General features: G+C 33.8%; 2 protein-coding genes across 3 annotated transcripts; one reads left to right on the top strand and one right to left on the bottom strand.

Annotated features, from left to right (window-relative positions):
- Positions 1–635: 635 nt before the first annotated feature.
- LOC109798252 (Pentatricopeptide repeat (PPR-like) superfamily protein) lies at positions 636–3,204 on the bottom strand. The gene is made up of 3 exons (XM_020358457.2): positions 3,088–3,204; positions 2,895–2,946; positions 636–2,633 (listed from the first exon to the last, which is right to left on the bottom strand). The coding sequence occupies exons 1-3, from the start codon at positions 3,187–3,189 to the stop codon at positions 916–918; spliced, it is 1,872 nt and encodes a 623-aa protein (XP_020214046.2). The 5' UTR covers positions 3,190–3,204; the 3' UTR covers positions 636–915.
- Positions 3,205–7,388: 4,184 nt separating this feature from the next.
- On the top strand, positions 7,389–21,152 carry PRP40C (pre-mRNA-processing protein 40C). Of its 2 annotated transcripts, XM_020358627.3 has the most exons (16): positions 7,394–7,725; positions 7,824–7,915; positions 8,068–8,217; positions 9,075–9,708; positions 9,814–9,980; positions 10,356–10,393; positions 10,569–10,647; positions 12,617–13,087; positions 15,141–15,224; positions 15,844–15,984; positions 16,095–16,201; positions 17,807–17,930; positions 19,249–19,392; positions 19,810–19,956; positions 20,334–20,456; positions 20,618–21,152. In XM_020358627.3, the coding sequence occupies exons 1-16, from the start codon at positions 7,620–7,622 to the stop codon at positions 20,912–20,914; spliced, it is 2,904 nt and encodes a 967-aa protein (XP_020214216.1). In that variant the 5' UTR covers positions 7,394–7,619; the 3' UTR covers positions 20,915–21,152. The 2 variants fall into 2 exon arrangements, with proteins under 2 accessions (XP_020214217.1, XP_020214216.1); XM_020358628.3 differs by lacking the exons at positions 20,334–20,456; positions 20,618–21,152 and having other exon boundaries at positions 7,389–7,725; positions 19,793–19,954.
- Positions 21,153–21,509: the final 357 nt, after the last annotated feature.

Genomic DNA, 21,509 nt, shown 5'->3' with positions numbered 1-21,509 from the left:
ACTATAGTTCTTTAATTTTCATGTTATTGATGTATAAAAAAAATATATACAAACAATTAATTAGAAATAACCATAGTTTTTTATATATAAAGAAATAACCATAGTTATGACTTTTTAGTAATTATCTTAGAAAACAATAATTCAATTATTTAAAATTCTTTCAAGTGATTTAGTGTTTATACTCTTTAACTAAAGATCAACAAACAAGACCAACCTAAATTTCTGTTATAAGGTAAAGAACATGGTTCGTCCATACAAAAAATCAAAATACTTCAGTGAGCCGTTAAGTTACAAATTTTGGGCAATAAAAAACTTTTCATATTTTTATGATCAAGCCTGAAACTAAAATAAGGCCAAACTATTAATTTCACGTTTAAATAATCTTCTGATGCTCTAAAAATGGGTCTGTACATATAGCTGTCTCATAATTTATTCTTCAGTAGCTATAATTTAAGATAAATACAACTTGTTAACCTTTCCATTAAGTACAATTAATTCTAAACGTAAAACCCGTAAGAAAAAATCACAAAATACTTATATTTACAGGTCTAGAATAATTTTACTCTACCAGTCAAACAAAACATTTCTAATACAAATCAGTTTTTTTTCTTATTCCTAACAAAACCCAAACCAAATGATGGACCTCAAACTTCGATACAACAAAAGAAATGAATGTACATTTTATGCTGGTGAATGGTAATAGTAATGCTAAGTTGCCAACATTCAACTACTATACAAGATGGTAGCCGCTTAAGCATAACGTTCACCCTGTTACCCAAAAAGAAAAAAAGCTAAACATAAGATTGGTTCAACTTTTCATATATCCTAATTCCGTAAATCTTCCGTGAAGCTCCAACTCTAAACAGTAAATAATACACAACTAACGAAATTTCCATCTACCATCTCAAGTTCATGTTAAGACATGCTAGAAATATTATACAAGTGCCCTTCTATGTCTGGAATAAAACCTTTCTCCAACATTTCCAGTCTTACTATATCGTAGGTAGTACGATTTGGATTCAAACCCTTTTCCAACATCTCATTAAGAAGCCTATTTGCATCCTCTAGCTTGCCTTGTTTACAAAATCCTTTAATCAACACATTGTATGTTACAACATTTGCTCGCTTCCCTTCTTTCTCCATCCGGGTCCTCACCTTCAATGCTGCCTTGAGATTTCCCTCCATGCAATATCCATCCATCAAAGTATTATATGTTACATGATTAGGTTTGACACCTACGTTGGGCATTTCACCGAGTAATTTTTCTGCCTTACTTGAATCATTGACTTTGCACCATCCATCTATTAAGATGTTATATGTTACGGTGTTAGCTTTCAACCCATAATTCTCCATTTCAACAAGAAGCTCCTTCGCAGCCCGTACCTTCTGGTTTCTGCACAAGCATGCAATTAAGCAATTATAGGTTGAAACATTTGGAAAAATCCCTTCATATAACATTGAATTTCGCAGTGCAAATCCTTCTTCCATCATCCCGTCTTTGCAGTATGCATCAATCAATGTATTGAATGTTATTGCATTGGGAACCAAATCTTGTTTATCTATATCATCGAAGAGTTTTCTTGCTTCCTTCATCATCTTCTTCTTACAAAACCCATTAATAAGAGCATTGTAAGTAACAATATTTGGCTTCAAACCTGAGTCAACCATCTTATCCCACAGATCAATAGCCTCGTCTAGCTTCCCATTATTAGACAAACCATTTATCAGTGAGTTATATGTAACTAAATTAGGTTTTATTCCCTGCCTTTGCATCTCTTCAAAAGCCTTCTTGGCAGCTAACACATTCTCATCCTTACAGAAACCATCAATAAGAGTGTTAAAGGTAATCTCATTTGGACAAATTTTATTAGCAAGCATTTCCTTATAAATGGCATCAGCTCTGTACATTTTTCCAGCACTGCCCTTCTTGCAATGCCCATCAATCAGAGTGTTATAAGTAACTATGTTTGGGGAAAATCCCCAGGCTTTGATGTCTTCAATAACATCCTCTGCCTTATTCAACTTACCAGCTTTACAAAGACCATTGATAAAAATATTAAATGTGGTCAAGTTAGGCTGAATTCTCCTCTTTATCATCTCCTTGAACACATATTCCATTTCCCCTGTTTCGTTCTCCTTAACCAATGAACTCAACAATGGATTGCATGTATTCAGTGATAACTTAAATCCATAATCCCGAGCTCGCCTAAATGCTTCACAAGCAGAGTGAATTTCCAAATTTCTGACATATGCTAGGATCAACATATCAATTATTATAGCATTTGCACAAGATCGACCACCACCCAACAAAAGAGAGTGAAAAACCGAAGAAACGGTATGTTTCTCATTCTTCACAAGTTTATCCAAAAAGGACCTGACTTTAGGGTACCTTTTAGAATTTGCTAGAAGATGTAAAACTTTGCCAGTTATTTCAAGACCATGTGAAATCTTGAACTCTTTCTGAGACCATTGAAAAAATCTTAAAACAAGCTCTGAATCAACCCCTGCATTGAACAATTGGTCAAGCAATAGTGCAGGTTTGGTTGTTCCAAGATGGGGTTTGAGCTCTGACCAGCGTTGTTTAGTCAACAGCTCTGAAATAGTAGATATGCACAATGGCTGGAACACTGGACCTGTAACAAAATAATTAGAACAGAAGCAGGATAATAACTTATCTGCTCGTGTGAAGAGAAAAAAAAATGTTTATACCAAAAAGGATACATTAACATTAATTTAGAGGACATTAATAATTATATTTTCCATTTGTTGATATTATAACATATATATTTTTCATAGAAGCAATCCGAGTTTTAATGGTGGATACATGAAACAAAAAAAAAAAACTTAGAACCTGAGTATATAATGATATTAAAAATACAAAAAATGTTGATTACCTTGAACAGACCCAGTAAGTTTGCCTACAACCATTGCTGAAGAAATCCTTCCCTTGGTATATCAATTCATAAATGGTGGAGGTCATGTGCAAAAGATAAATTTTCATCACTATTCGGGTTTGGGGTGTAATTTATTGAAATAATAATAGTCGACAAATCAAATTAAAAGCACGTAGAGAGGGTGGAGACATACCAGAAGAAGAATTTGCGGCGGAAGAGGGGTTTCACAAAAGCAACCAGATTCGGAGAATCGGTTGAGTTGAGAGTGTGATGCTGTGACTCTCAGAAAGATCATTGGGCCATGTTTGGATTTTGGGCCATCTTAACCGCTTCTGAATTGTTTGGACAAAACCAAAATAAGAAATATCTTTATAAAAAAAAAACAGTAAAAAATATAAAACTTGCATTATTTTGTGTTAATTACGAAAGTTACGTCTGCATTACATAATAGTTTTTGAAAAATTTTGGGATTGTGTGACCTGTTTTTATCGATAAAAAAATGCAATAATATATAAAAGATATTCTATTTAATAACTAATTTTTTCTCCATATTTAGTAAATTATTATGTTCTTTCAGATGTTAAGAAAAAGAAAAATTAAAATTAACAATTTTTCTAATAATTATTAATTTTCTTTAATAATCATTCACTTTATTATCTTTAATTTTATTTTATTTTAAAAAAATTATTAAGAGACACTAAGTCTCTTTTTTTTCTTAAATATTTTTTAATGTTTATACATATTAATATATAAAGGGATAATAATTATCTTTAATCTTTATATTTATCAGTCATATATCTTTTTTAGTAATTATTTTCTTTTAATAATCACTCGTCTTGTTATTTTTTTATTTTATTTTTAAAAATAAATATTAAGATTAATAAAGTGTTCTTTTTTCTCCTAGTATTTAATATGTTAAATTACACTTTTAACTTCATTATTTTTGTAGATCCATAATTTTTGTCCATCTATTTTAAAATAAAAATAGTTTAGTCCCCTTATTTGTACAAATACAAATAAACCTTATTTGTATGTAGGGATTATAGCTGTCAAAGTGGGCTCCAGCCTGTGGGTCAACCCGACCCACCTTGAAAACGGGGCAGGCCGGGCCAAAAAAATGAAAAAATTTATGATGGGTCAAAAAATGTGACCCGGCCCACTTTTGACCCGGCTCACCCGGGTTGAACCCGTGGTGGGCCGCCCTGACCCACTTACCAACCCATCCCTTAAACCCACTAACAATTCACTAACAACTCACTTAACTATTTATTATTATATATGCATTATTTTAATAAGATATCATTTTTTTTATAGATAAAGATAAAATCAATGTTAAACAATATGAAATTTATCTATTCAAACCTCTAATAAAATTTAATATTGATGAATAATCACTCTCATAAAAGATTTTTTATTTTTTGTTTTAATTTTTTAAAGTTGCACACTTATTAATTTAATTTTAATGTTGTATCCATGATACTTAGTTTAATAATTTTTATTTTAGATTAAATATTATTTTATATTGAAATTTATTTTAAATTATAATTTTTTTTTAAATTAGGTAGGTTGGTGGGAGGCCCGTTTAGCCCACCAACCCGTGGTGGGCCGGGCCGGGCCGGGCTAGAAAAATTTGCATAATATATTTGGTGGGTTGGGCCGGGTTGGCCCACTTAAAAAGTGGGTTGAGGTGGGCCGGGCCAAACGGGCCGGACAGGCCCGTTTTGACAGCTCTAGTAGGGATGACAATGAGGCCATGGCGGCGGGTAATAGTAAACTCATCCCTGTCCCACGAGATAAAAATTGGCTTCATACCCACCCTATATCCGTGCGGGTATCCATGAATTTCTTGAGTACCCACGGATATCTATGAATATCCATGGATATTTATAAATTTTTTAATAAATTAAAAAAATTATATTAGAAATAATTTTAAGTTTATATTTAATGTCATTGAAATATTAAAAATAAAAATTCAATGTTAATTTTGAACTTGTATTTAACGTTAATTTTGTTGAAATAATAATAAAAATACAAGATAATCAATAACTTAAAATACATCAATCTCACAAGTGAAAGTTTCATGTCAAAAAGCTACAATAATTCAATCTCATAATTTCAAACGAAAGTAAATAACTTAAAATACATAAATCTTATTGTGATGACTAATGTGTTGGCTGTGCGGCTATGAAAAGAAAATAAGATGAGAGAGTATAGTTTTAGGGTTATGTGGTACAAGGATAATTAGGATATTTGATAAATATTATTAAACGAGTACCCGCGAGTATGAATATCATACCCGCTCTCGCCCCGTTTATAAATGGGTAAAAAATTATCCGTCCCCATTATCTGTGGGTATCAAATTAGTCTATCTATTTATTATCCATAGCGGATTTTACTCACAAATATGCGCGTGTACGAGTATTTTTGTCATCCTATTTGTATGAATTACTTTTTTGTTTTTTTCTCTCCAAATGTCATATTATTAATGGCACATCATTTAACTAGGAATAAACATTCAAATTTAATGATTAATAAATATCAATTTAACTGAAAAATTAAAATTTTATATTTTTTAACTCAGAGACACTAAACATCTCTAACTTAAAATAGATATCCCAAAGTTATGGATAAATAAAAATAGATGAACAAAAATTAGGATTTAGTCTATTTAATAAAGAGTTTAATAGTGATACATTCATCATGAAAAATGTTGCACACATTCTACTAATAAAAATATGATTATGACTTTTTGGATTGTTATTAGAAAAGTCAATACACTTGTCATTTATGGTAAAATGTAATTAATGACTTTCTTAAATTGTTTACGTAATTGATATTTTATCATTAAATTTTTTAATAAAATTATATTATTTTATAGTATTCATAAAAAAAGTGATAATACAATAATTTTTTATTCGATATTTATAAAATAATATTTCATCTTAATAATAATATAGTGTATCATTATAAATAAAAATTGTAACGATAATTCATATCGGTTCAACCACTAACTTTGACTTACGGTTAATCTCCAAATTGAGTATTAACTATTTTTACTAATAATTATGGTTTAAAATAACAAACATTTATGACACCTAAACAATCTATCTTAATATGTTTTTCACCAAATCACTTGGGTTACACTTCAGGGATCCACAACTTCATATCTTACAAATTTCATCCTAAATCAACCAAGGGATATTAATTTTGTTTAAAAATTTATATAAAGAAATAGGAAGTGAATATTCTCTTTTATGGGGTGAAATATTTACAAATTAAAATCTTACTAATACTTAATTAAAAATTGTGAAAATTTAAAAATAGTTGCACAAATGAAAATTATAAGATAGTAATGATAACAATATTAATGATCGATGATAATAATTATGGTATTGATAATGATAAAAATAGTAGTAATAATAACAAAAATGATAATATGATAAGAATAATAATGATGATAGTTGTAACGATAAAAACAAAGGTAATGAAAAAATGTGATAATTACAATTATAATAATGATAATAACAATAATAAAAATAGTTACAATGAAAATGACAATAATAACAAATAGTGATAACAATGACAACCATAATAATAATAAGATATTAATAAAGTTGAAGATAGTAGTGATAATGAAAGTGATTATAATATCAATGTCATTATTAATAATAATAATGATGGTGAAAAAGATGATAAAAAGAAAGAAAAAGAGTGTTTATCTATTTTGTTAGATTTTAACCAAACTTTCTTCCCAATATAATAATTACACAACACCAACAATATACGACAAAAAAAAAAAAAGTTAAGCAACTTACATCTTATTAGGACAATAAATAGTTAATTACAAATATAATATTTAATATAAGATGCATTTGATTATAAATATAAGTGAAATGAATTCTTATCCATTATTATGTTGATATGTCAAAATGAAGAATATATATTTAAATATTTGATATAAGATGAATTTGTATCATTTAATTATATGTAAGAAACATAACAAACTGTTTTTAATTATACCAATGACTTTAATTTTTTTTTTTTCACTCAAAAAATTAAGTGAAATCTCAAACAAATTAACTTTAATATCTTCTATAAGATCTTCACATAACCTATGGAATGCACATATAAAGACAACAACTCCATTTTTTATAAGATATTTGGTTGCTGAATAGTTTTAACATAAAAAAATAATAATGAAACATAATCTTGCTAAAATGAGAAAGAGTCGCATTAATAAAAATAAATATATTCAAAGTGTATGAATAAAAAACAAGTTTAAATATAATTTGTCTTCTTCTCCTTTTGCAAACGTGTAATTTTAGTTTCCTAAATGTTTTATTAAAAATTTTGTCTAAAACATTGAAAATTAAACAATTTTTTATTGAAAGAAAAAATCAAAGAATGTTAATACATAGTTAAGGTAGCATCTAAAATTGAAAAGAAAAGAAAGGTGTCTACGTGACACTAATGGACAGTGGCTCATAATAAGACTATTTTGCTCACTAGCCCAAGCCCGCGGTGGTAAGCTAAGTGACTGATTCGTGTGGTTGCATCGCAAATGGTGTGAATAAGCGAGCTAGCCCTAACTCCATAACCAACCCATTTCCTCTTCTGCTTCCAACTCACTCACTCACTCCTCAACTCCTTCCTTCTCCGTTCCTATTTCGCAACCCTCGCTTTTCAATTTACGATTCTCCTTCGCCTCACCGCAGATCGCTTCCAATGGCTTCGCCCGCGTGGTTGCCGCAGGACCCACAGCCACAGCCACCTGTGTCCGGAGAAACGCCTCTTCCCGTGCCTTCTTCCGCTCCTGCAACTCCTTCTTCCGGTACTCCTTCACGCTTTCAATTCATCCAATCTTATTATTATTTCTACTCCACCAAAACTTCACGCAAATTTGTTTAATGCTATTAACTCCGTTTGTAGCTCCGCCACCGCCACCACCACCGCCATTCGCGTACGGCGTGCTTCACAGTGTTAACGCTTCCGTCAGTTCTCAGCACTCATCGACACATCCTGTTAGTATTGTACCGAGTTATTTGTTGCTACTTGCTAGTGTTAGGTTTACGCTGGTGTAATGTTGTATTTCGTATTTCAATTAAAGACATGTATGTGTTCTTACAACCTGTTCTGCTCTGTTGGTTTTTTTTCTCTCCCTTTTTTAATGCAGGCGATGAAATCCAATTCTTCAGCAAATCCCATGGCTGTTCAACCTCAAGTACCTGGTGTCTCTTCACATGCTGCTCCTTCATTTTCGTATAATATTCCCCAGAGTGGTGCCTCTTTTTCTAGCAACCTGCATCATGCACAATCTAACACTGTAAGCTCCGTAGTACTCGCGTTAAATTGAATGAGATTACTTGTTGTCAGAAAGGAGGGAATAGGTTTGGGTGATTCCATGTTTTAGGATGATTTGTTAAACCTCTAGGCTATGCTTGTTTGAGTAGGTGGAAAATTTTGGAATGAAGATTACTTCATATTTGATCAGTTTGACAACATTATGGGACTGTTGAAAGTGCTGGAGTGCAACTCCTGTATTCTCCACTGTATAAAATATGGTCATCCCTCCTCTACTATGAAACTGAATTGAAAGTGAGGTTTTCCTCCTGCTGCAACAGTGAGTTATGAGTGAATATCAAAACTTTTCAATCCCTCACTTCCTTTGTACCTCCCCTCTGTTTGATGCCATTTCGCTTTCAAGTTTCAACCTACTAAAACCAGAATTATAATGACTTCTAAATGCTCACAGTGAACTTAGTGTCTATTGACCAGAGCTGGGCCTAGCATGAACAGCATATATGCTTAAGCCTCAAGTGAAATAAAACGTGCTTAAAGTGTAGGATGCAAGTAACTTAGTTATACACAAGAATTTATATAAATATAATGATGAAAAGGTTTGGTTGGTTACGTAGAACTTGCTGATGTATGTATAATAATACAATGGAGTCTATATGTGTTACTTCTATATTAGGTTTTCTTGCAATAGTGGATAACAAAGAAATGATGTCCTATTCAAATGTGTGGTATAGGTACAATCTGACAATCTAAAATGAATAATGGTTATCATGTAGTGTTCTGGTGATGAGCATCGGCATTATGTAACTGGTGCAACAATAATTTTAACAGTAAAAGTCTTGACAATGATTATTTCTTCCTACTTTTATTTGCTTATTGCAGAATATGTCGGATTCTGCTGCACAGGATGTTAGTAAATTGTCATCTGCATCAAGTATCCCTCATTCTGTCCCTGCTCATACTTCTACATCCATAATGCCGCCACCCTCTGACCCTAATTATCGCCCAGCTACTTCATGGATGCCAACTGCCCTGCCTTTTCCTGTGCATCCTTTGATGCCTACTCCAGGGAATCCTGGCCCTCCTGGATTAGCATCATCCGCGATAATTTCCTCCAATCCTGCTGCTCCATCCACAGGCACAGATTCTTCCCCAGCTGCATTACTGAGACCAAACATGCCAACTTCAGCCATTGCATCAGATCCTACTGCCCCTCAGAAAGGTTTACCCTATCCATCCATGCCTGCCATGGCTGCTCCCCCTCAGGGAGTTTGGTTACAGCCCCCGCAGATGAGTGGTGTACTTAGACCACCATATCTTCAATACCCTGCTCCTTTTCCTGCTCCCTTTCCATTTCCAGCGCGTGGTGTTGCTCTCCCTGCTGTTCCAATACCTGATTCTCAACCTCCTGGTGTTACACCTGTGGGTGCTGTTGGTGGCACTTCTACACTTGTTTCTGGCCATCAGCTGAGGGGAACAATTGCTTTGCAAACAGAAGTTATTTCAGGGCCTGCTGGTATGCACAATGCAGTGTTACAGCATCTCTACAATGTATTTTCTCATTGATGTGCTTTGAAAATAGAAACCTCATTCCTAAAATTTTTTGTTCTTTTGGTTGTAGATGATAAGAAGAAATTAAATGCTGTTGAAACCCAAAATCAGGATGCTGCTAGTAATGATCAATTAGATGCCTGGACAGCCCACAAGACTGAAGCAGGAATTATATACTATTATAATGCTGTGACAGGAGAATCAACGTATGATAAACCTGCTGGTTTTAAAGGGGAGGTACTGATACTCAGCACCTATATTCTCGGCAGATCTTATACCATATTGTGTCTTGCATCACTAAATAATATTCTTTTTTTTTATTAAATTATAATTTCAATCATCAAAAAGTATTCTTTAATATACTTTATAGTTTATATTATTAGTAAATGATATTTAATTATGTTAGATGATATTGGATACCCTAACCAATGGGAAAAACCTCAGATACAAGATATTTGTAGATTAAAAATGTTACATGTGACTGTAGAAAATCATTTTAAATGCCTTTCATACCATTCAAAATTCCCTACCATCATAAGTAGTGATGCTTGTGATCCCTATTTTTTATTTTATTTTAATTCTAACTTATTAATATTTTGGATGTATGTGCAGCCTCACCAAGTTTCTGCTCAGCCCACTCCAGTTTCAATGTAAGTTAATTGCTTATCTTCTGGTAGCAAATATAAGACTATCTTACTGTACAAGTCATTTTGTTTTTCATCTTGTGCTAACTCTCCTACTGGGCTGCTTATTTCTATTTTTCCCATTGGCCTTGAAAACATTTACAACCTTACCTACTCATCTTTTGTCATTTTTAATTAATAGGACGGATTTGCCTGGAACTGATTGGATGTTGGTCTCTACTAGTGATGGAAAAAAGTATTACTACAACAATCGAACCAAGGTATGGTTCCTACATTCATATTTAAGTTAATTTTTTCAACAAATGGACCTGTGCGTTGACCATAATCCATGCCCAAATACTCTTGCCTGTGGGTGTGTGTTACAGATGTTCAAACCATTCCTGGTCCTAACAGTAACAATGGAAAATAGAGTAGGAGTTTTGATAGTAATATTGTGTAGTTGAAGACATTTTGATATCCCAGAGGTCTGTTCTTTTGTTTAGACAATTAATAGAGCGAACAGAATGATTTATTTCAGACTCATCTGCCTCACTGATGTGTAAAACATAGTAGTCAATCCCGGATAGCGGAGCGGAGCGGTCGACCCTAAAAACGGGATAGCGGGATGACGCGGAGCGAGATAACCGCTATTTTAATATTAATTTATATATTAAATAATTAATAATATATATATAAAAGCTAAAAAAAACTCTAACTTCATGCATTAAACATTTTTAATATTTAAAAGTTCATAGTACTCAAACAATACATAATATAAAATGTCTTCAAAACAAAGTGTTAAAGTTCTAAGTAAGTAAAAAATTAAACATTATAGTTTAATCTTCTTCTTCATCAAGATTAAAGTCTTCCTCTCCCTCAAATTCATCACCCTCACTAGCATTAGAAAAATCTGCTGAATTAAATTTAATCAAAAATTAAAAATAAAATCTTCTGAATTAAATTTAATTAGAAATTAAAAAAAATTGCTGAATTAAATTTAATCAGAAATTAAAAAAAAATCTGCTTAATTAAATTTAATTAAAAATTTAAAAATTTTTGCTGAATTAAATTTAATTAAAATTTAAAAAAATTGCTGAATTAAATTTAATCAGAAATTAAAAATAAAATCTTCTGAATTAAATTTAATTAGAAATTAAAAAAATTACTGAATTAAATTTAATCAGAAATTAAAAAAATTTTACTAAATTAAATTTAATCAGAAATTAAAAATAAAATCTGCTAAATTAAATTTATTTAGAAATTAAAAAAAAATTGCTTAATTAAATTTAATGAGAAATAATAAAAAAATCTGTTGAAATATAAAATAAGAATAGAAAAGAGAAAGAAGACAGAGGGGGCAGTTGGAGCGGAGCAGCGTCGGAGTCGGAGCTGGAGGCGCGCGTCGGAGCTGGACGAGCGTCGGAGCTGGACGACAGCGTCGGAGCTGGACGACAGCGTCGGAACTGGAGGACCTCGAAACCGTTGTGCGTCGGAGCTGGACGACTGAAAAAACGATCGTCCAGGGAGTGCGAGGCAGTGAGAGTAGAGAGAGAGGAGAGGGAGTGGAGACGTGAGAATAGCAAGACTTCCGCGAGAGAGAGGGGAAAATTAGGGCAAATAAAGCCCAACGGAAAGACAAACTTACCCTTAATGAAGGGTAGGTCAAAAACGCGCCGTGATTTTCGCGTTTCTGGCCGCTCCGCCACCGACACGGCCGCTCCGGCCGCGACACTCATCTGCGACGCGACAACATCCAAATGGCGGGGTCGGGCCGCTCCGCTCCAGAGCGCCGCGATAGCGGCCGCTCCGCCCGCTATTGACTACTATGGTGTAAAATGTGAATGTTATGTTCTGAAACAGCATAAGAGTTATTTCTGATTTACATAATTGATACTTTTCTGTGAGAATCTTTCTGGTTTTTTGATTAGCATGCTGTTTCCTACCTTGCAGTAGTTTTTGGTTGGTTTAATTTAAAGGTTTTGGTAAATAGCAAGGATAATTTATTGTTGATACTTCCAATTTTCGAAAATAAACTGAAATATTGGTTCATAAGTCATATTATCAACAAATTAGCCATTCTTTTGGTTTCCTAAATAGGAAATATATCCACCTTATCTTAAAATGTAATTTTTATAAGTTGTATTTAATGTACACGTACAGTTAATACATTTTATTTATTTATTTAAATCATTATACTTTTTTTTTATATTTTTATTCTCCTTATTGTTTTGTCCTTTTGTTCTCGGTTAGACTAGCTGCTGGCAAATCCCAAATGAGGTGACTGAATTGAAAAAGAAGCAGGATGGTGATGTTACAAAAGATCATTTAATGTCAGTTCCAAATACTAATGTATTGTCTGATAGAGGGTCTGGATTGGTTACTCTGAATGCTCCTGCTATTAATACTGGTGGTCGTGATGCTGCAGCTCTTAAATCCTCTAGTCAGCAGACCTCATCATCGGCACTGGATTTGATCAAGAAGAAATTGCAGGACTCAGGAACACCTGTTGCTTCCTCTGCTATTCCTGCACCATCAGTACAAACAGGATCTGAATCAAATGGTTCAAAAATAGTTGAATCTACAACTAAGGGCCTGCAAGTAGATACTAACAAAGATAAACAAAAAGATACTAATGGTGATGCTAACATCTCTGACACATCCTCAGATTCTGAAGAAGAAGATAGTGGACCTTCAAAGGAGGAGTGCATCATTCAATTTAAGGTATAATATTTCTTTTCTTTGAGCAGATTTGGTTCTTGGGTTTTTGTTTCAAATCCTGATCCTCCTGCAGTGATTTCATTACAGATTTTTAACTATGTTAAAATTATAGTGTTAAATATACCTCCCGCATTGCTTTTTCTTGTACCATATATTTATTATCCGATTCAATTATACTTTTGTTTGGATGTTATTTTCTGTTTTCTGTGTGTGATTTTTTTTAATAATTTCTAAGCATCAAAATATTTGATGGAAGATGTTAAATGGCTGTGTTTTTATTTGATTAAGTTAACCATTGCACCATATCTGTAGTCATGTTCATGTTCTAGGACAGTTTTTCTTTGAGCTTAGTGTTATCAAAAAACGGTTATGGCGGCGCCATAACGGGGCCATAACGGCGTGGCGGCGGCCGCAATCCTTTATGGCGGTTTAGGGTGAAAATGGCGGGGTTCGCCATTTTGGAGATGGCGGCCGTTACGGCGGGTTTGGCGTGGCGGTCCGTGGCGGACATGGCGGACATGGCGCCGTTTTTGGGCCATTTTTTTTTTGTTTTTTGTTTTGGCCCTTTTTTTTTTTCGTTTTGGGCCTTTTTTATTTTATTTTCTGGTTTGGACCCGGGTTTGTTTTCCGGGTTGGGCACCCAACAGATGAAATAGGGCATTAGAAACCCTAAATCACTTACAGTCCCTTTCGTGTAAACCTCCCCCCCCCCCCCCCCCCCCGCAACTGCTCCGACTCCCACGCCGCATCTGCCACCATCGCCGACGACGCAACCGCCACCGACGCCGACAACTCAACCGCCGCTGTCGCCTCCGACGCAGCTGCCACCGTCGCAGCCTCCGACGCAGCCGCCACCATCACGTAAGAACTAAGAAGTCTCTTCTCCTCCGCTTGCATCACTGTCGCGCCACCATAACCTCCGCCACCACCGCAGCTGCCTCCGCGCACGCCACCCTAGCCTCCCCGCGAGCCACCACCACCTCCGCCGTCACCTCTGCACGCCACCCACCGTGACCTCCGACAAGATTTTCTTCCTCCTCCTTTGAGTTTTGCCATCACAACTGCCACCGCATCCGACAATCCGACAATGTCAGGGGAGGCAGAGGATTGTTGCTTTGTTTTAGGATTAAACAAAATAGTTTTAGGAATGACAATTGTGTTTTGCTATTTTTTAACATTGTTGCTTTGTTTTGATGGCTATTTTTGTTGGTTAGGGGTTTATGTTTCTTTATGATGACTATCAATAGATTATAAATGCCATGAATTTTAGATTGTTATATTGTTGGTTTTAATATGTGACTGTGTTTGTTATTTTTCTACTTTTGCATCATATTATATATATATATATATATATATTTTTTTTTTTGTCCGCCATGATGTCCGCCATAGACCGCCATGGCATCCGCCATGGCAATATGGCACTTAAAGGTCCTTGCCGCCATCCGCCGTATAACCTTATTGATAACTTGGGCTATAATCCCTATTCAGTTTGGTTATAGAGTGTGTTTTATTGTTTGGAACTGGAGAATTTGTTCCTGGAAGTTCTTGGGACTACTATGATGGTAAAGGGTAATTGAGAATGTGAGATGATGTTGAGTTTCCTGTTGTTAAGAACACAAGGTATTGTTCAGTTTTTTTCTGGAAGAATGGCAACTTTGTTTATTATGGGGTCTTAACTACACTTGTTTAAACTGCAAACAGAAAAGTGAAAGAGAAAGATATCTATGCCATGTAGAATAAAATCTTGTGGAGGGGATTTGGTGTGGGGTTTTATATGGCCTTGGACAATCCAATTACAACAGTTAGCTTTTGTTGTGTGGTTCTCCCAATTATCTTATTATTAGGTATTAGAGCCTTTCACCAAGTCTCTTGGGCTTCTTACTGCATTTTTTACATATGTATAAAATCTGCTAGTAAATTTGCCCATAATAAATCTTTTTTGTGTTAATCTTTTATTTAAATCTGTTCTGTGAAAGCAATATACCATAAATCATGATGCGCTCTTAGTTTCTATCTAATATTTTTTAGTGTTTATTTGTGCCTGTGAATTTTGTAGGAGATGCTCAAGGAGCGAGGGGTGGCACCATTCTCAAAGTGGGAGAAAGAACTGCCAAAGATAGTATTTGATCCACGTTTTAAGGTTGAATGAAACAAAATATCTTTTAATATTATGATTGGGAATCAGTGGTCTTTCCTTTAACAGGAACTTTTATAATATGCATTTGCTGTGTACTTGTAGACTTGTTCAATGCTGGAATTTCTATCAGTTTTGTCTTAATTCTATCATGCTGTATGATGTCTCTAATGATATGCATTTGGTAGATACACTTTTTTTTTCATGTGTAAGTTAGTAGTTTCACTTGATTAAGTTGTCAAAAAGTGAAAATGTGAAAACATAATAAAGTGTGGAATTAAGTCTAATTTTTTGTACATCACCAGATTGAGTGTAATAGATTTTAGAGGAAGTTCTAAATTTTCTTCGTGTATATAAATGTTTCAGCATACAAGCTATATTATTACTATATCTCCTTTCAGTTTTAAGAACTTGCTAAATCTCACTTTCTAGTTTTTCTTTGCATAATTTATTGGATAGGGTTATCTTCTGTGGCTTCCTTGTGGTCTTTAGTTCATGGTTTCTTTTTGGAAGATGTCTTACCCCTAACATTATATTTTATTTATTTATTTTTTTTCTTTACATTTTCACTTGTTTATGTTGTCATCTACAAAAAATTTATTATAGATAATCTGTTTCATTACAGGCCATCCCGAGTTATTCTGCTAGGAGATCCTTGTTTGAGCATTATGTTAAAACTCGTGCTGAAGAAGAACGTAAAGAAAAACGTGCTGCACAGAGGGCTGCAATTGAAGGATTTAAGCAGTTATTGGATGAAGCCTTGGAGGTTAATATTACCTCATTTTGATGTTTATTCATACTTATTATTGTTTCATTGTAAAATCTATCTACCTTCACTTTGAAACTACTAAATGCTTATACAATATCTTTTTTCAGGATATTAATCACAATACTGATTATCAAACTTTTCGGAAGAAATGGGGAAACGATCCACGGTTTGAGGCATTGGATCGCAAAGAACAAGAGCACCTATTGAATGAAAGGTGCCACTTTGCATTTGACTAGGATATTTCATTTTGCTTTCTGTCAATTTTTTTTGCATGTGATGTTATCACACAAGCAGCATTCTTTTCATTATATCACTCATCTGATTTGTTAATTTTCACACTGGCCTTGCTTTTGGATCTCCTAGCCTGGCTGAACTGAGTTGGTCTGTCACATCATACTATTATACACGTTATATGATGCTTTTGTGGAGGTTTTATAACTGGAAGTCTGTATTTCTATCTGTGTATTCTTAACATGGAAATCTAATAGTTCTTTTTTCTTTTTAATTCCTTGGGTTTTCTGATCATTCGTCTTGTATTTTGGGCATACAAAATAGGGAAGGCTTGTGTGGGTTAATTTCTGTTAGTATGCATGTTTCTGAATTGAATTATGGTTGTAATGCATCCTTCAGCGGCAAACAAGTTTTTGAACTCTAGTATTCAACCTGGGAAGAGATTGAATTATCTACAAAGTAGCCACTGTTTGATACCGTATCAATACTATGTTGTGGATTCGCAACAATATTGGCAAAGATAATGCTGAGAGCCACTAAGTGTTATGATTGATGCAAATATTCAAAATTGTTCTTTATGTAAGATTAATTAGTGAAACTACTGAAATCCTATATTCTTCTATCTTTCCAGTTGAAATTTCAGTATTTTGTCAAAGGAATTCAATAAACCTATACACTTTAATGTGTTGATTTATATTAAGTACTTATCTAGGAAATAGGATCTTATCTATTGATCTGCTGCGAAATTCATGGATTCATGTTGCTGCATAGAATGAGTTTCGATTGTTGCTATTCTGTTTTCTATGGCCTTCAGGTTGATAGTGTTAAAGGAAGAAAAATGTTAATGTTGTTCAGCTTAAATTGGTACAGATGGAAATATATTGGCTGAAAACTTGGGATGCAAATAATCAATTATAAACTTGGTTGATAGTTGCTACAGCTTTTTATATATTTACTTTTTTAGAATGAGATGCATCTTTTTTCATTTCCCACCCTCTTGGCTCTACTGCATCTACTTATCTAAGAGTGCAAATGCAATATTTCCTTTGTTAACCCTCTTTGCATTCTACCTTTTCATCCAAGGACGCCCAAGAGAGGGGAGTCATATGTTAATGTGGTTAATTTTCTTTACACCAAATAGGTATAAAGGTGAAGGAATCAAGAAATTTTGCATGACAGTGCGTTTTTTTTTATTTTTTTATTTTTTATAATCTCCACCAGCATCAGCACAATTTTGTCCAAAATGAATGCCATCTTTTCAGCCAATCCTTTTAATTTTGTTATTTGAAATTTGGTACATCCAACTGGGCTAAGTTCTTACCTTTGTCTGTATATGTACTGCTTTGGTTTGGATCCTCATTTGCATTAATATTGAACTTTTTCCTAGACAGAGAAATGATTTCTATTGATAATCCTTGAAAGCAACATGAGTCAGCAGGTAGTAGGCTAATGACAGACTCTCGGATTCACTCTGGGTGTGTCCTTATGCCCTCCGAACTCTTTGAATTTGCATGGTAGATGGTTTTTTTTTTAATCAAATGTGATGTTTTCAGAATGCTAGTTGATGAGGTTCCTATTTGTGTTTCAGAGTGCTTCCTTTGAAGAAAGCTGCTGAAGAAAAGGCTCAAGCAATGCGTGCAGCTGCTGCAGCAGGTTTTAAATCAATGCTTAAGGAGCGAGGAGATATAATTTTTAACTCCCGTTGGTCCAGGGTATGGGTGCATTGTGAATTAGATTCATTTTTCTGTTCATTAGATGCAGGACTTTGAAACCCATTTTCGTAAGTGCTAATAGATATAAATAATATTTGTGGGTCTGTTTTCCATTTATTCAAATTATTCCCAAATCTCTTTGCTGTTGGTTGAATTCGATTGAAGGTTTTGTTATTTGCCTTGAGAATTGGAATTGATTGTTTCATTGTTATGTGTTTCAAAGCAATTAAAAGGAAAAAATTGACAAATTATAAATCTTAGTAAGGGAGCTCTTGCTGTTAACAGCGTGACCAGCCATGTAAAGAATGGAACCTCATTCTCAATTCTACAAAAAAATCATGATAGGCTTTCTTTTAGTAGTCAGTGTATGTAAAATATTTAGAAGCTCAATTACGTGTAATATTTGGTATATTTCTTGGAGAAATTAAAGCTTTAGTATGTGTAATTTTCTTTTAAGATCATGAGCATGTGAGCTTGTTTCTTGTTTTACTTTTGTCTTGTGTTATTTCTTAACTAATATGCGATAGATTTTGGCCATTAGTGTTTTCCATGAGTTGGTGTCTGAAGAGAGGCAGGAGTGACAGTAAATTAAGTCTTACTTCACAAGTAACAACTCTTTTGGATTTGATTGAAATGTTTTAGGCTATGTGATGGCATGATAAAATGTATGTTCTCCATGTTACCGAGAATGATATTGGTAGTCACAAAATATAGTGTATCAGATTTTGACAATAATCTCCATTTATTTAAACACCACTCTCTCACACAAACATATAGAAGCTCAATATTTTCACACTAATATTTAGGAGTATATTTGCTAGCTTTTGAGATACTCTCAAGTGTATGACTTGCTAATATGTTCCCTTTAAAAATTAAGTAGGATATGTTAGCGTGCGTTGGAAATGGGAATATTTTAGGAGAATAAGAGCTGCTGTAATGTTTTCTTTTCTTCCAAGTCGCCTTGATACTTGGTATAATAGCAAGGTTCAATGTATCTTAGGAAGTAGTGGTATCTTAATTGTTTTGTTTGGCATTAATTTTCTTTGTAATTCTATTGAATATGAATAAGTCCATTCTGCTGGGTGGAGAAAACACACTCGAAGCTTGTTTCAGAAAAATTTCCTTAATTCCTCACAGGAAACTTCAACTTTGGATTTGTTAATATGCTTCCAAATATGTAGTTTGTTAATATACTTATTTTAGAAATGAGTGGGAGTACACGTGCACACGTGTGTAACTTTTATTTGTGGCACATGTCTCACTCACCTTTTCCATGACATATACCTTCTAATTTATATATCATCTTCTGTTGATACAGGTTAAAGAAAGTTTAAGGGATGACCCAAGATATAAATCTGTGAGGCATGAGGATAGAGAAGTTTTGTTCAATGAGTATATATCTGAACTGAAAGCTGCTGAATATGCAGCAGAAAGAGAGACCAAAGCTAAAAGGGAGGAGCAGGTAATTAGTTGGTTAATACGTGATGAATGCCTTTTTTTTTTTTTTTTAAATCAACAAATAGGTTGCTAAATATCAACGAGAATAACTGTCACCTACTTTGCTTTTATATTGCTATTGTTATTGGTGCGTTGCCATGCTGCTGCTGTATGTTCCTTGTGGGTAGAGGCTGTTGAACCACTGAACATACTTTTAGCTCGCTCACTGGCAGTGTACGTTTGTTGTAGTGATGTTTATTATGGGTATTGAAAGTGTCTATTTTATCGATGATTTTTCTCTTTTATAATGGTCTGTATCATGTTATGGTGTTGTTCGAGTTTGCTTATTGAATTATTTGTTTCTTAGCAGCTCATTTTCACTAGCTTTTTGTGATGTATTGATTATGAAGTAAAATTACTTGTAGTTGAATCTTGTTTACAGGACAAGCTGAGGGAAAGAGAACGGGAGCTGCGCAAAAGGAAGGAGAGAGAAGAACAGGAAATGGAAAGGGTGCGAGTTAAAATTCGAAGAAAGGAGGCAGTTACTTCTTTTCAAGCTTTACTTGTGGAGACAATCAAAGACCCTCTGGTATAGATTTCTTTTTCTCTCCCTCTCTCTTTTGTAGTACGGATACAATTTAAGCAAGAGTACCCCCAAAAATTCTGAAAGAATATGAATGTTTGTAGCCCCTCTAGGCCTCTACAATTATAAAACTTTGTTTTCCGGTTTTCGATTAGATGCAAATCATTATCATCTTGAATAGAAGGACTAAACTGCATTCAGTAGATTAGGAGGGTTAAATCAAAAATGGATTGGAATACCAACCGAGATTTTCTGACACTTGAAGGTTCAATTAGATTAATTTGCTTTATGTTGCTAGGAAGTTGGCTGTTAATGATAAAATTGTTATCTTATTTTCCTTGATTAATGAAAAATTAATGGCATCTGTGTACTCCTGTTATTAGGCATCATGGACGGAATCTAAGCCTAAATTAGAAAAGGATCCTCAAGGACGTGCAACTAATTCTGATCTCGATCCAACTGACACTGAAAAGCTCTTTCGGGAACATGTTAAGATGCTTCAGGAAGTAAGTGACGGATATGATGTTATAGTTTTCTTGCCTGGGCGGTATACGTGTGTGCTCTTCAGTGAGTGCCACTTGTATGTGTGGAGGGGGATTCAGTCGTAGTGTGAGTAGTATTGCATTTATAGTTTGGTTAACACCCTTGTCCTTTGTGATTTGACCAGCGTTGTGCACACGAATTTAGAGTTCTCTTAGCTGAAGTATTGACCTCCGAAGCTGCATCTCGAGAAAGCGACGATGGAAAAACAGTGCTTAATTCTTGGTCTACAGCTAAACGAGTTTTAAAATCTGATCCAAGATATAACAAAGTTCCAAGAAAAGAAAGAGAAGCTCTATGGCGCCGCTATGCAGAGGATATGCTGCGTCGGCAAAAAGCATCTCATGATTCCAGGGAAGACAAACATAAAGATTCTAAACCTAGAAATTCTCTAGAATCTGGAAGATCGCATGAGAGAAAATAATTCTTTTTTGTAATTCTTGTCTTATCAATCATCTCTTCTCTTCTTTGCCAGAGATTAGGTTTCTTAGTTTGATACCCTGACTTTTAGAACAGAATTATACTATATTACATTCTAGTTCTTAATATGATATTACCGTGTTTAGTGCATCACTCTTGTTCCTCAGTTCGCATTTGTATACTATCAACATTATTGAGAAGAAGTATCATTATTGAGGGAAGTCCTCCATATCCTTTTTCAATTCCGTTCACTGAAATGAGATGCGTAAAATTTATTACAACCTCCGTATTTATTTGTAAGATCCCAGCTGTGAATAATTGTCTGTTTCTTTATACAAAATTCAATTTATATTATTTTATACATTAATTATTTTAAGAATAAAATATTCTTAATTAAAGTGCATTTTATTAATTTGATAAAATATATTAATAGTAAGTTAGAATATGCACTTTATTTGATTAAGTAACAGATGAGTATTAGTTGAGAGATAATATAAAACATGGATTCTAAAGTATAAAGTGAAAAATAATATAAGAGTAATTTTAGAAAAAAATTATAAATAGAACAAACTTATTGTTATTAACTAAATTAATTTTTT

The sequence above is a fragment of the Cajanus cajan genome, chromosome 8, assembly GCF_000230855.2.
Source record: "Cajanus cajan strain Asha chromosome 8, NIPB_CcT2T_4, whole genome shotgun sequence".
NCBI classification, from domain to species: domain Eukaryota; kingdom Viridiplantae; phylum Streptophyta; class Magnoliopsida; order Fabales; family Fabaceae; genus Cajanus; species Cajanus cajan.
Note: the sequence above shows the minus strand (reverse complement) of the source record. Positions and strands in the feature narration are given on the sequence as shown.

What these genes read in the sequence shown, in the direction of transcription:
- LOC109798252 (XM_020358457.2), bottom strand. Translation starts at nt 3,189, where the DNA reads ATGATCTTTCTGAGAGTCACAGCATCACACTCTCAACTCAACCGATTC. An exon ending in CGCCGCAAATTCTTCTTCTG is followed by an intron (nt 2,947 to 3,087) that starts GTATGTCTCCAC and finishes TGATATACCAAG; the next exon opens with GGAAGGATTTCTTCAGCAAT. An exon ending in ACTTACTGGGTCTGTTCAAG is followed by an intron (nt 2,634 to 2,894) that starts GTAATCAACATT and finishes ATTTTGTTACAG; the next exon opens with GTCCAGTGTTCCAGCCATTG.
- PRP40C (XM_020358627.3), top strand. Translation starts at nt 7,620, where the DNA reads ATGGCTTCGCCCGCGTGGTTGCCGCAGGACCCACAGCCACAGCCACCT. An exon ending in ATCATGCACAATCTAACACT is followed by an intron (nt 8,218 to 9,074) that starts GTAAGCTCCGTA and finishes TGCTTATTGCAG; the next exon opens with AATATGTCGGATTCTGCTGC. An exon ending in ACTACAACAATCGAACCAAG is followed by an intron (nt 10,648 to 12,616) that starts GTATGGTTCCTA and finishes GTTCTCGGTTAG; the next exon opens with ACTAGCTGCTGGCAAATCCC.